At 36.2% G+C, this 13,442-nt stretch overlaps 1 protein-coding gene across 1 annotated transcript; it reads left to right on the top strand.

The window, feature by feature from the left end:
- Window positions 1–203: 203 nt before the first annotated feature.
- On the top strand, window positions 204–12,150 carry LOC107101663. The gene is made up of 2 exons (XM_015400659.1): window positions 204–307; window positions 10,192–12,150. Exon 2 carries the CDS (start codon window positions 10,279–10,281, stop codon window positions 11,893–11,895), a length of 1,617 nt encoding a protein of 538 aa, XP_015256145.1. The 5' UTR covers window positions 204–307; window positions 10,192–10,278; the 3' UTR covers window positions 11,896–12,150.
- Window positions 12,151–13,442: the final 1,292 nt, after the last annotated feature.

Consider the following 13,442-nt stretch of genomic DNA (forward strand, 5'->3'; position numbering starts at 1 on the left):
GTTGTCCTAACTGTGTGCTATGGTGTCCATGGTGGTGGGTGATCTTTGATAATGAACAATTTGCTCAGTGAGGTGTGACCGCAGGCATTATGATGGGAGCCATGCAGTGAGCGAGAGAGATAGACCAACAGGGGGAGCATGAGAGAGAGAGAGGAGAGAGCAAGTGGGAGGGAGGGAGACGGGAACAGTATTCCACACAGTCAAACCCACAGAGGCTCACAAGACTGTCTCGCCTGCAGCACACACACTCTCTCTCTCTATTACATTCCTGGCTGTGGATTCTCCATCTTCCTACGTACATCTGCAGGTAAGCAGCTGACATTTTCTTTTGAAATGACTGTTTCCAGCCATGGATTTTGTAGGCTTGCTTGGAAAGAAATAGAATGCATGAAGTTGACTCATACTAAAGCCTGTAGATGATGACACTTAGGAAGAAAACATAGCAGCAATGATACTGCAGGTAAATAGTCTGGCATATTCAAACTCACCATATTTCCTCAAATATGTAAGACATTCATCAGTGTGTTGACATCTAAATTAGAAGGAGTAAGGTGTTTCTGTTAGCTATCGATCAAGGTCTATGAGTGTATTTTACAAAGTGACATTTCTATAAAATCATAGTAACATCTGTCATTTGCATGTAAATCCATACTTATATATCCATAACTGCTCATGCCGTTTTTAGTTAAGGATACAGGGGATGTTTACAAGCATGAGCATCCTTTTTTATGTCAGGGGAGCAGGAACCAATGTCTCTAAGATGACTTACATGAAAAATTGGCTATTTAAATTTGAAAGCATATCCTACACTTCTTTAAATGGACAAGAGGAAGGCAAATGGATCTAAAATCTGTGGGATTAGCGCAACATCTCTGGTTTGAGCTGTCGCCATGGCAAAGGCAGCCAGTAGATTGCCTGTGCTAGAGACCATCCTCCAAAGTAAGCATGTTCAGTGCATTGAGCAGAGCTTTGATTAAAATAAGCAGCAAACCAAACAAAATGTTAAGCTATATTTTATATTCCATTTCAAAGTGTTGCAATAGATTATATATTAAATCAGCATAAAATACAAAACACCTAGTTCTGAATGGCACTCTGTTGGTGCTTTTGTGCTGAACCTACAAAATCACATGCCAAAGATTATAAAAGCAAGGAATTAAACATGTTTGTAAATAGAGGGAGTCAGGATGTGGTCTGGTTGTAAAGCTAGTGGAGTTAACTCACCTGCTGCAGTCCAACTTTAAAGCAGCCCTTTTAGAAACAACAGTGTCTTATTTTTCAACTATTTACCAAACAGCCGCTTGCATTAGCATCAATAATGTCCAGGGACTATTGACTGCAGCTGGTTGCATAATTGAATCTGTGGGTCTGCTGCAGCTCATGAGTTGATTATCGGCCCTCTGATGTGGAAGATTGTTGAAAATGATTATAACTAGAGCTTGATCAAGACTGGATTAGTCAGCTGAAGGCTACATATTAGATTCTTTGCACAGTTGCACTGAAAATTTTAAATAGATTACAAAACAATTTATAGTTCATACATACATAGTATCTGTGCACATAAATAAATATTTATATCCTGTATAGCACCTGTGGATAGATGCAAACTACATTTTGTTGCCTTATACTTCTGGTAGTGTAATGACAAAGTTGAATTCTATTCAATTTGGTTTTATTCTTAAATGTTCCAGTTTACTGACTTTTAGATGTTGTAAACATGGGAATTGCAACTGTATTATTGCAATTTATCAAAGTTATTAATATAACAATAATAAAACTACTAATAATACTTATTCTTAATATTAGTACTTTCAATAGTATTACTATTATCATTATCAATGTTATTGTGAAATGGACGTTTTTTTTTTTTTTTGCTAAAGTTACCAGCGTAACTAGGTAAGACATATTCTATTAACAGAGCCAGTGCAATATCTGCACTCAAAAAACATAATATCATGCTTTCCATTATGCAAACTTTTTTTTTATTAAGTTAGTTCAACATTATAAGAATGCCGCAAGAATTCCTTAGTCCTGATAAGGCAAAAATCTTTTAAAATGTTACCTGCTGTAGATAGTTATGCCCCATTTACACTACCCATCTGAATGTTACGATCAGTTAACCTGGCCAAGCTTGATTCTTACGACCATTAACACATCACGCTAGCACTGTTTCTGGCCTCCTATCAGCAGTCCATGATACTACAGCTCTCAAGGCGGAAATCACACGAACAAACATGGCGGCACCATAACATTCAGGAAATTATGTTTATGATATTTTGTCATTTGCGGAATGTCAGACAAAGAATGCATCCCTCTCAGTCTCGGCATCACACCAATTTGGACCAAACATTTTGCTGCCATTTATTGTTAATAAGCTGAGAAGAAGTCTGTGTTTTGAACAGGTGAAGAGATCTGTGAATTGCACGGACGGACACGCCGGACAACCTGCAAAATCAGTCAGCTGACTGTAAAAAGGAGATGACGAGGTCTGCTCATGTGCTCTTTGTCATCCGAGATACAACTGAACCGTGCCGAGCCCTAAGGTTGAACTACTACAAAATTTTTGGTTTTGTCTGGCACGGTCCAGTTCAGTTGGGTTCCATTTTCCCTATCTCAGTTACTGTCCTGGGACTGTTCTTGGCATGGTCTGAAAAGGCTAGTTAAAAAGGGGTATTAGCCTGCCAATCTTCATTTAGCCTGAATCCAGTTTAGCAGGTGCTAAAGCTTCTCTTTCTGCCTCTTCCTGTGGTAATAAGAGTCAGATTCTGTTTGAATAGCTGACCAGTGCATTTGTTGTAGGTCAATGTGTGGTCAAATTCTGTTTCAAGAAACCATGAAGGCATTTGTTTTAATCAAGTTGTTTTAACATGGATTTCACTTTTGGTTTAAGACCCTAGCTTCAGCCTCATGACCAGATTATCTGTATTTGTACTGAATATAATCTCAAAGTGAGTTATCTACTATGTTAAGACATTATGAGCTTTTGTGGTTGTGCTTAAAATATAAAAACTGACAATTATCATTTGATAGGTTTTAACCAACAGTTATAGTGTGCATTAAGTGTGTTATTTTGTATCCAGTTATACAACTAAAGGCTAAAAGCAATCTACTGAATGTCTACTGAAAGAAAATGTAGGTATTCTGCCAGCCAACATGTGCAGGGCCCCTTAAGGATTTTGCTCGTGCTATAGATTAGGTAGGTTACAATTTGCCTACAGCCAACATCCTATATAAGAAGCTTTTTAACCAGGCTACAGGAGATATTTGCTAGAATAGTGTAGTTTCATTGTAGAGCTTATCCGGGTCATAAATGGGTGTTAACAAAATCAGTTGATATTAAGGAACATGTCTTAATTGGGCCATCCTTTGTCACTCAAAGTTGCCCTATACATGAAATAAACATACAGCCCCTTCAAGATAGTTTTTCTGGAGATTCTACCTCAGCATTGTTCCCATATGTTGACATTCGCAGGAATGAAACCTTAATAAACAATATCTACCAGGTTGCTCAACATAATGTTTTGTTCGATCTGGGCTCAAAAAACATAAATTAATTAATTACAGATACAATTTAATCTGTAGAACATACTGAACTAAGACTAATAATAAAAGAACAATGGAGTAATGCACAAGGGTCTACATACTTGGGTACAATACGCTGGTAGGAAGGGACATAATGGCAATACTTTGGAATAAAATGGGATTACAAATCATTATGAAATAAGAGATTTTTATATTTTTAAGCAGGGCTGTTTAAAATGAACAAGAATGAGGATTCAGATTTTATTGGAATGATTGAAATCATATGATATAGGAAAGTTTGACACAGCTGAAATTATATTTTCCTCCATATAAAGGGGTTGTGGCCAGAAGTTTGCAGCAAAGTCTTGTCTAACTGGCTTGTCAATAAAACCCCTGCCATGATTGTCTATGCTGCCATGCCAACAAAAGTAGAAAATTATTAAGCTTTTTTTGTGTGATGTAGAAAGCTGGTGTGTGAATGTCTATTCGTACGAGCTGGAAATTTCTCATACAAGAACTTTGCTGGTCACTTGGCTGGAAAGAGAATGAATTGTACAAATCTGCAGGATAAAAACTAACCTTTTGTAAATGGTGGCTAAGTACATCTAAATGTTCTTCTAAACGAATGCTTTACTCAGTGGGAAGCAAAATGGTTCATTCTAAACTACACAGCTTATATGTGGTGTCACATCTAATCAATGCTTATGGAAATGTCTGAGTAATGAATAGGGCATTGTGTTGTTCTGTTTACAGTAACCTTAACCAACAAGTTTACAATCAAGTAGTGCAAGGTCATATATGTATTTTTCAAGATAAGTTGGGTAAAGTAATTCAGAAAATGTTCGGGTTGTATATTTTACTTAAAGGCTTTTTAAACCATTTATGTCACAAACAATTATTTAACACTCAAATAAAACTCTTCCGTTATACCACTGAACCTAAAATACCTCCCTGTTGGTTAAAGAGGCATCGACATCAAACAATTGCAAAGGTGGCGTCTGGAAAAGGCCAACATATGAAAGACGAAGTTAAAGAGCTTTCCTTAAGAATATAGAAGACCATGAGAGAAAAAACACATGTGGTCACATGCAAGAGCACTTACATATAGCAGTGGAAATAATACTAGAGGGAAAAGTCCTGCTTGTAAATATGCACACCCACACAAGCAGGGAAAAAAGGACAACTATCACCCACAGCATGTAGCCATTTGCAGGAAGGTGAAAAACTCCATTATGACAAACTGAACTGAAACTGAGACCAGACTATGCTTATTGCAGGTTATTAAAAAGTAATGACATTGGCAACTGTCGGTTTATCTCAATTTGTGGCTCTCCTCAATGTTGACTGTATCCTTTTAGCAAATCAGCAAAGAAAAACAGCTCTAATTTAAACAACGTTTCTCCATTTCTCCTCATGTTCTAAAACATTTTTAACCAAATTCTTTAATATATTTTTTTACCCTTTTAAATATGTTCAACAACAATAGTGTAATCCAAGAAAAGCTTGCAGAGGTCAAACCTAATGTCGCATCAGAACAAAAGGAAATTTCCATGGAGAGGTAGGCTACAGTTTGTTGAAGGGAGATTGAGATCAAGATGGCTGCTTGTGCCCAGAAAGTGAATCAAGTGAGGGCTTCTTGTAAACACACAAAGACATTTTGGAAATATAAGCATGACGGAGACAGCTGCAGAGTTTCTCTCCTGCACTGATAAGGCCACAGTAGAATGATAACATGGTGGATTTGGGCTTTTGCTTCTCCCCTGCTGCCCCTAATTGTTTGTTCTGTGCACCTCTGCTTCACTGGATGCTGCACAGTATGAGATCCAGCTTTCCATCTAAGGCGATATCTCAAAAATGATTACAAAATAACAGAAAGCAGCTGTTAATTTCCTGACACTTATTATATTTTTTCTTAATTAACTCTGCTGCCTGTCAGCCTGTGACTTAACAAGCCATGAGTCAGATCTGGTGAGTGATTACTGAAAAAAAAAAGAAAAAGCGGTTAGAAAGTAGCTAATATGGAAGCTAAATTGACTTGCTTTTTCACTACTCATGAAATTATCGATGAAGCATCTATGTGATCGTTTTTTGACAGCTAATACCGCAGTTTATTATCATTAGGTTACACTGCAATTCTTCGTTTACCCAAAACCATTATCGTTGTGGCTTAGTTAAAGTGTAATTAATTCTTGCATGACCATTCATTTGATTTCTTGTAAAGTTTAGGAGCAGTTTATAGGCACACTGCTATACTTTAGCACAGCATCCATGCTTCTCTGGTATATTCAGTCCTTCTATAACCAAACATAAATGTATATCATATCTAAAAGAAAATGATTGATACCAGTGTAAGCAGGACCCTGCCAGTGCTGCTTCTTGTCATTGTCATTGACAATGTCATTGTCTCAGCCTCGATTATTGCAGATGTTGTTTTCAGTATATTTAAGCCACTACTTTCCCCATGCAATGGAATGGATCGAAGCAGAGTCTGCTACAGGAAAGAGTCAGTTACTCAAAGTGTGAATCTTGTTTTCAACCAGAAAAAGGTAGATTGCACCTTACAGATTGGGAGTCAGTCTCTGGTTAAATAGGAGTAAACAGCTGAGTGTAAAGCATTTCAGGTGTCATGGTGTCTTGTTCATGGGGGATGGTGGGTCGGAAAGGAATATATGTAGAAAGATGCTTCAGTCAGCTGTGGGAAAGAAACAGCAAAGCCATGAGTAAAGCTTTGGTTTCACCAGTCCGTCTAATTTTAGACTGACACCTGGTAATGAGATACAGATCATGACTAAAAGAAGGAGATCCTGGATATAAGTGACTGAAAGTAGCTTATCTCCATAGGAAGGCAGAGCTTAGTCTAAGAGAAGGCGAGAAGCTCAATAATCTGAATGAAACTTGTAAATGAGCCAGAGAAAGCAGTTAACCACCAAGAAGCTCCAAGGGTATCTTCCATTGGAGGTGTTATTGGCCTGTCTTTGTTGTTATTGGAAGGAGAACCTAGAGCAGACCAAGGAGGAGTTTGAGGACAAATTAATCCCATCTTGTCTATGAAGGCTTTGGAAACGATCAGAATGATGGTTTTCTTGTTGAGGGATTTCACGTAACCAATCCTTCAACAAGAAAGAGATCAGAAAAATGTATTTTTTGTCTTTTTAAGCAGAGCTTTTATTTCATATTCTTGCACTCTCTTATATTTTTTTATAAAAAAAACTTAAATATAGGACAATTCACCCAGGTAAACAGCCTATCAGCCACAAAGGAACTGTGACTGATAGGCTGTTGATGTACAACATTTATTATATCAAAATAAAGTGTTAAAATACCTTTCACCTTCAAACAAGTGTGTGCATGAATAATTACTTTCTTTACTAAATTATTTGACTCCACAAAACTTTTTAAAGGCTTTGTGTTTAAGTAAAAATTAAGCCACTATACACTCCTCTACAATATATGTGGACATCTTTGGAATCTGGCATATATTTAATAATTGTGTACTTTTATTTACCATAAATGCAACAACTACAAATAAATTCAATGTGGATATGACAAAACATAAACCTGGATTGTCAAAACTAAGGAATACACAAGGCCCAAAGTAAACAATTGGCAAAATGCTCCTAAAATTAAAGCTATGAGGAAATGCGCTATGTAGAGTAATTCAGAAGAATGATACATCAACAGCAAAAGATCAGGTACATGTATGCAGGAAGATGAACATCTCACTATGGTAAAAGGGTTGGTGCTAAGGATATCAGCTTAGGTAAACTAACAAAGTAAAATATATGTATGTTAATTGAATAAGTGCTTCTGCTCCTTTTTCTGAGACAACTTTAAGCTTTAGTATCAAATACTCATCCAGAGTTACTATGAGTTATGAATGTGAAAAAAAAAAAAAAACTTTACAAGACAATAAGAACAAAAACACTAATAATCACACCTAAGCGGATGGGATGGTGATGAAATTGGTCTTTTGCATCTTGTATTTCTAAAACAAATGATTAGGACCTGTTTAATCTGTTGAAATAGCGCTGTACAGTTTATAAAAGAAAACAGTAACAGTTTATTGCTTCAAAAAATAAACTAGTTTTGCTTTTTGTTGTCTCAATTTTCACGAGGATGTTGAAATATAAAGTAATCTCAAAGCTAAACTGGAAACACCACTTACCCAACACACTGTAATTAAATAAAACTTAATCTCAGTTGTGAAGCAATTATATTTTTCTACTGTCCATTCTTTCTTTGCCTTTAGATGATGAAGGAAAGTGATACTGCAGTGAAATGTGAGTACGTTAGTCTAGCTAAATTATACATAGCCTCTGCTGTTTTAATAATGAATATTATTAGGGTCAAAACAAAACAGAGAACCTACGGATAAAACAGAATTTATTTTAATACTCTATTACTTTTTGTTGTCATGCATATTTCCAATAGAAACTGTTTGCAAAATCTCTCCAAGACACCAGAAGGAAGAGCATGTGTGGGTGTTTGCAACTTCTACATAACACTACATGTGGGCAAAGAAGTACATGGTGTGTTAACATTGAGAAAAAAAAGTCAGAGTTCAGACATGCAGAGATATGACTACAGATATATTCTATGCAGGTTCTTCACTGCAAGCTTGAATGGAGTGCTACCAAAAATAAGCATTGCCCCTATGGAAACTGGTTTTAATGCTGCACAATCAATGTGACAAAAATAGTGTGTGTAGGAGGCTCTATGTTTAACCCTTTGTTAGCCAAACCTTAGACTTTTAAGAGTGTGTGTGCTTCATATCAGGGTCTATATACAGAAGAGGGAATGACTGGTTAAACATGGACACTTCTGACCACTTAGACTTTTATAAGTTGTGGCTGAAATAATAAATATACAATTAAGACAGTTGGAAAACAAGAAATAAATGAGGAAAAAAATTGCTGTAAACCAAAAAGTGTCAAGGTTGCTGGAACCTAAAGGATTTAGAAAATGGAGTGGGAGAATTAAAGAAAAAAAAAGGGAGAGCTTCAGTATACTAGCAAGTTTCTGTGAATATTGATGTTTTTTTTACTCCCACATATCTTTGTCTGCTTGAAAGTACAAATAAATCTGAGATTTAAAGACAACAAGGCCAAAGCCTGGGGATGTTCATCAGAGGAAGTTAAGTACTGCTGAAGCACACAGGTTGTTGTTTTCAAAGGGGAAATTCCTTTGGTGCTCCAATCTTTTCACTGAGGCAACAGGCTGGTGACTTTGAACCATCTAACACTTTACAAAAGAATAGGAGGTCCCCCGATTCCTAAACTGAAAGCCGGACTCCAATTATTCACTGCCCTCCTCCCAGCCAAACTCACAGAAAAAAATCTAGATGACTGCTTCTTGGAAACATATGAAGATATAAAGTTCAATCCTTGTATAAAACTGAATGAAATTGCTAATCACAACATATAATTGGACAGATTACAGAAAACTGGTTGTGATTTTTCTGGGACTGTGCTAAATTACTTGAACTCTTACTACTTACTGTTACTTGTTTAATATAAGTCTTGGCCTAAGAAGACCACATGTGAGGTTCCTCCAGGCTACATTCTATGTACCTTTTTTTTTTCTCCAGTAAATATATATATTGCCTGTGGCTGAGATTATGGAATATTATAACATCTTTTTTTAAAACACAACTTTATATAGCTATCAGTAAGTAGCCACTTTAACTTACAGTTACCTTAATATGAAGGAGTGTATGGTTCTAAACTTTCACCAGCTTTACAATGCAAAGACTGCTTGTATTATACACTACTTATACTGAAATCCTTGTATTTAATTTTAAAATGTTGCTTTATTTTTCCCACCCTTAGTTAATCCCATAGAGACTAAAAAAAGGAATGAAAATCAAGCATCTTTAAAAAGCCAGACCTTGAATTTTGAATAAAAACCATCTAAAGCCTATTAAAGTCTGCTCACAACTGTCCTAACATTGTTGAATAGAGTGTTTCCTGGTAAACCAAGACATAAAACCACTGCATTATTTGAATTTCAACAAGTAACATTATTGTAAAATGGCTATATCTAAGATATCAGAGAAAATAAATCTAAGAAAATCAATTTGGGTATAAGCAATCCACAATGCCACTGCCAGAGTCCTGATCAACACCGGAAAATTCAGTAATTTCATGTCAGTCCTTAGATCTCAGGCAGTGATTGACTTTACAATACCATGGTCGCTGAAGAACTGACGGGTCTTGATTTGTAATTTGTTCCTTTCAATTCACAACATTATTTCCTCCAACAATTCTTTAAGCTTGAAGGATTGTTTAATTGGTTTATATTAATCACTACTTACTTTAAAATTAGCCATGCTTAGAATATGCCTTTACTTTTGTTATTTTATTTGCAAAGAACTTTGAATAATCTTATGAATAAAATATATGCTTATAGGCCAAAATAAAAACAAACTTGCAACATCAGTGAATCTTTTTGTTAAAAAATTATCTAACTACCCTCTTCATCTTGTGGTTGTAATAAATTGTATTATTTCTACACTTGTTTTTTTTCTTAAGTAGGTTACTAAGTAAAGCTCCTTTGTAAGTATGTTCATTGAAAAGATAGATGAACAGTTGCCTCTTTCAGCTCAAGCCAACCCAAATGCAGCAGAAGAAAAGTGTGTCACCAAGTGTCCTGTGTGTTCTTGTCTTCTAGGCCATTGGTAGAAGCCAGCCCTATCTGCCTCAGGGGTCAGAAGAATAGAGAACAACATGTGACAATCAGTGCTCCACAGTCGACAGGATGCTTCGATTTCCTCAGACCTTGGCTCTCTTCTTTTGGTATTATTTGTTACTTCACAATCGAGCTCTGGCTGATGAAGAGGCCACTGGAGAGGAGAAATCTGGCATTTACTCGTGGTTTCCATCCATACCCAAGCTCCCATCCATACCCAAGCTCCCATCCCTACCCAAGCTCCCATCCCTACCCTCATTTGGCCTTTTCGGAAGCTCAAATGGCATAAATGAAGATGCTGTCTCAACAACAACTGCCAAAGGGATGAGGGAACTAACAAGTCCTTTTCAAGACCAAGCTGCATCGGGAGAAGAGAGCAATTTTGAGCAATCCCAAGAAATCACAACATTGACTCAAAGCCTCTTTATGAGTGTGACAGAGATAAGAACTGAACCACTTCCCACTAGGACATCAGATTTGCCACACAGAGGCACAGCTCAGAGAATAAGTGAAGCTATTGTTTCTCCCACCAGCAGTTTTATCATAAACACATTGTTCACCAAGAGTCCACACAGAACTAACCCTTCAGTACAGAACAAAACACATAATCTTACATCATGGAGATATACCACAATTGGAAATCCTAGTAAAGATGACCCCGAAAATCCACTTTCAGATGACGTAAAAGTAGATCAGGAAGTTTACTTTACAAAAAGCATTCCTTCAACAGTCCCTCCAGAAACTACAGTTCCTACAGCCCTGACGTGGAACACAGTCCAAACAACAACACCCAACCCCGGACTAGTGGAGACTGCTCAGACCAGCACACACCCTCAGGGGCATATTACACTTCCCACCATTTCAAGAATGAATGTTGTTGCAAAAAAAGAAGATTTAGCTGTTAGTGTCGCCGTATACTCATTAGAAGGAACATCTGAAATTTACCCCACAAAGGGTCACTCAAACATAGGCATTTCTGAGAGGAGTCTGGTCAATACTGAGCAGCAGCCAGTGGTCTTTTCTTCCATGCCAAGGATGGATCCGGCTGTGGCAGAAGTCACAACAGAAATTCACCCCACTCAAAACTCTTTAGAAATGGATTTCTCAGGCACCAGTATGGTGACTGCTGGACAAATGTCAGAAGTATTCCCTGCTGCTCTCAGGACTGATCATAACTTAGTAGTTCAGGACACAACATCAGAAATGTATCCAACAAAAGGCCTTTTAGAATTGGAATTTTCTGATAACATTATCCAGAGTTCCCAACAACAGCCAAGAGTATTGCCTACCATATCAAGGATTGATCATAACTTGGAAAAGGATGAGAAAACACCAGGCATATACTACACACAACGCCATTTAGACTTGGACTTCTCCGAGACCAGTACAGTAAATGCTAAACAAGGTCCAGGACTCTTTTCTTCCACCGTTAGGAGGAATCCTAATTTAGACGTGGAGAGCACAACACAGGAAATCCAGACTACCCAGAGCCATTTCGACTTGGGCTCTTCTGAGAGGACAACAATGAATGCTGTACAACCTGGAATATTCTCTACCACCGTCTTGATTGATCAGAATTTTGCTGTGGAGTCGATACCAAGCACAACTCAAAGCCATGGGACTAACTTTCCAATTCCAGAGGGTAAGCAGACTTCAGCAAATCTATGGAGGAAATTGAGTAAATGAATGTAATCAATCATGTGCATGCAGATCTTTAGGGTTCAATTTGGTCAATATCATCTCTGTCATTAGTCCTGAGAGTTACAAAAAAACTAAATTCTTTGAAATTGCTGCTGGTAAAAGCATAGCTTAAAAGAAATGTAAAGAACAAATAGAAAAACAGTAAGTAAAACCTAGCCAACACAAGCAAATCTGCTTCTTGATCAGGCTTGGCAATGTAAGGGTCAATATTTTAAGTGCTGCTGAGGGTTTCTCACTCACTTCATCCCTCTCTGACTCTTAAGCATTAGCTTTTAATGGTTGCTATATCACAGTTTGCTACAATCTGCTTGTCTTAATATTAAATCAAGGTTAAGTAAAATTATACAAAAATAGCCTGTTTACCTTTTTATAGATATACTTTTCCAAAACACTAGATATAAACTGATAAAGTATATCCAAATCTAATTTGTGAAGATAACATTGCATTATTAAGGGAGTTATACCCATTAGTACCCGTAAGAAAATGCTGGATATAATATACATATATACACACAAAAATACATACAAATATACATACATACACACACAAGTAAAATTAGAAATAGCATTTCTGATAAATTAGCATTTTAAATTTAAATAGTAATGTTTAATAAAAGTACAGGTACAAAAGAAACACACATTTTGTGATAAAGCATAATTTTAGTTGAATTATTATTTTTTTTTTTATTTAATTACATTTTTATTTTTATTCATTAAACTAAATATGTAGCAACAAAAATTAAGACTTGAGCCTGGGTTTACTTTCTAGTTTGATCTTTGATCACCCAGTGTACTAAATAAACATTATTCAAGTGTCAATAAAATAATAAATGTGAAATTCAAATTATAATGTCCATTAAATGTGTTATTTGTCATTTGGGTCATTTGAATAAGTTCTCACCTTGGAAACGGAGATTATTCCGGTCAAGAATTATTTTATGTTACGAAAAACACTGAAAAAAGCTTTTAGATAATGACCTATCATATACACTGCATGTTTTAAACAAAAAAAAATAATATATCTATCTTTATCTCACTCTATCATATGTGTATATATATATATATATATATATATATATATATATATATATATATATATATATAAATGGCTCAATTTAAAGTCATGAAGACACTCTCCAAGTGTCTTTTAATCTCATAATGAAATATCTGCAAAGATCAAATTTCTAAATTATGATGTCACTGCAAAAGTAAAAGTCTGGAATCAATTTTTAAATGATACACAGAGGAGTGTCTTAAAAGGACATTTAGTAGTTTTTAACATGAAATGATGTAATTCAATGGTCAAACTGCCAAATGAGTCAAGTGTTGACTTGTAAAGAGAAAACCGCCAGCAACATGAGAGCTCTTGGAAATATGAGCTGCTTTAGAAACACAAAAAAATAATACAGGGTTATTAAATTTCCAATGCATACATCAAGAACAAAGCCATGCCCATCCATTGGGCAATATGCTGTGACTCAAAATACCCTTTGAATGATGTGTTGCTTACTTGTCATCTATCCAAAGCTCTG

The sequence above is a fragment of the Cyprinodon variegatus genome, unplaced genomic scaffold (genome assembly GCF_000732505.1).
Source record: "Cyprinodon variegatus isolate N-32 unplaced genomic scaffold, C_variegatus-1.0 Scaffold1129, whole genome shotgun sequence".
Classification (NCBI taxonomy): Eukaryota; Metazoa; Chordata; class Actinopteri; order Cyprinodontiformes; family Cyprinodontidae; genus Cyprinodon; species Cyprinodon variegatus.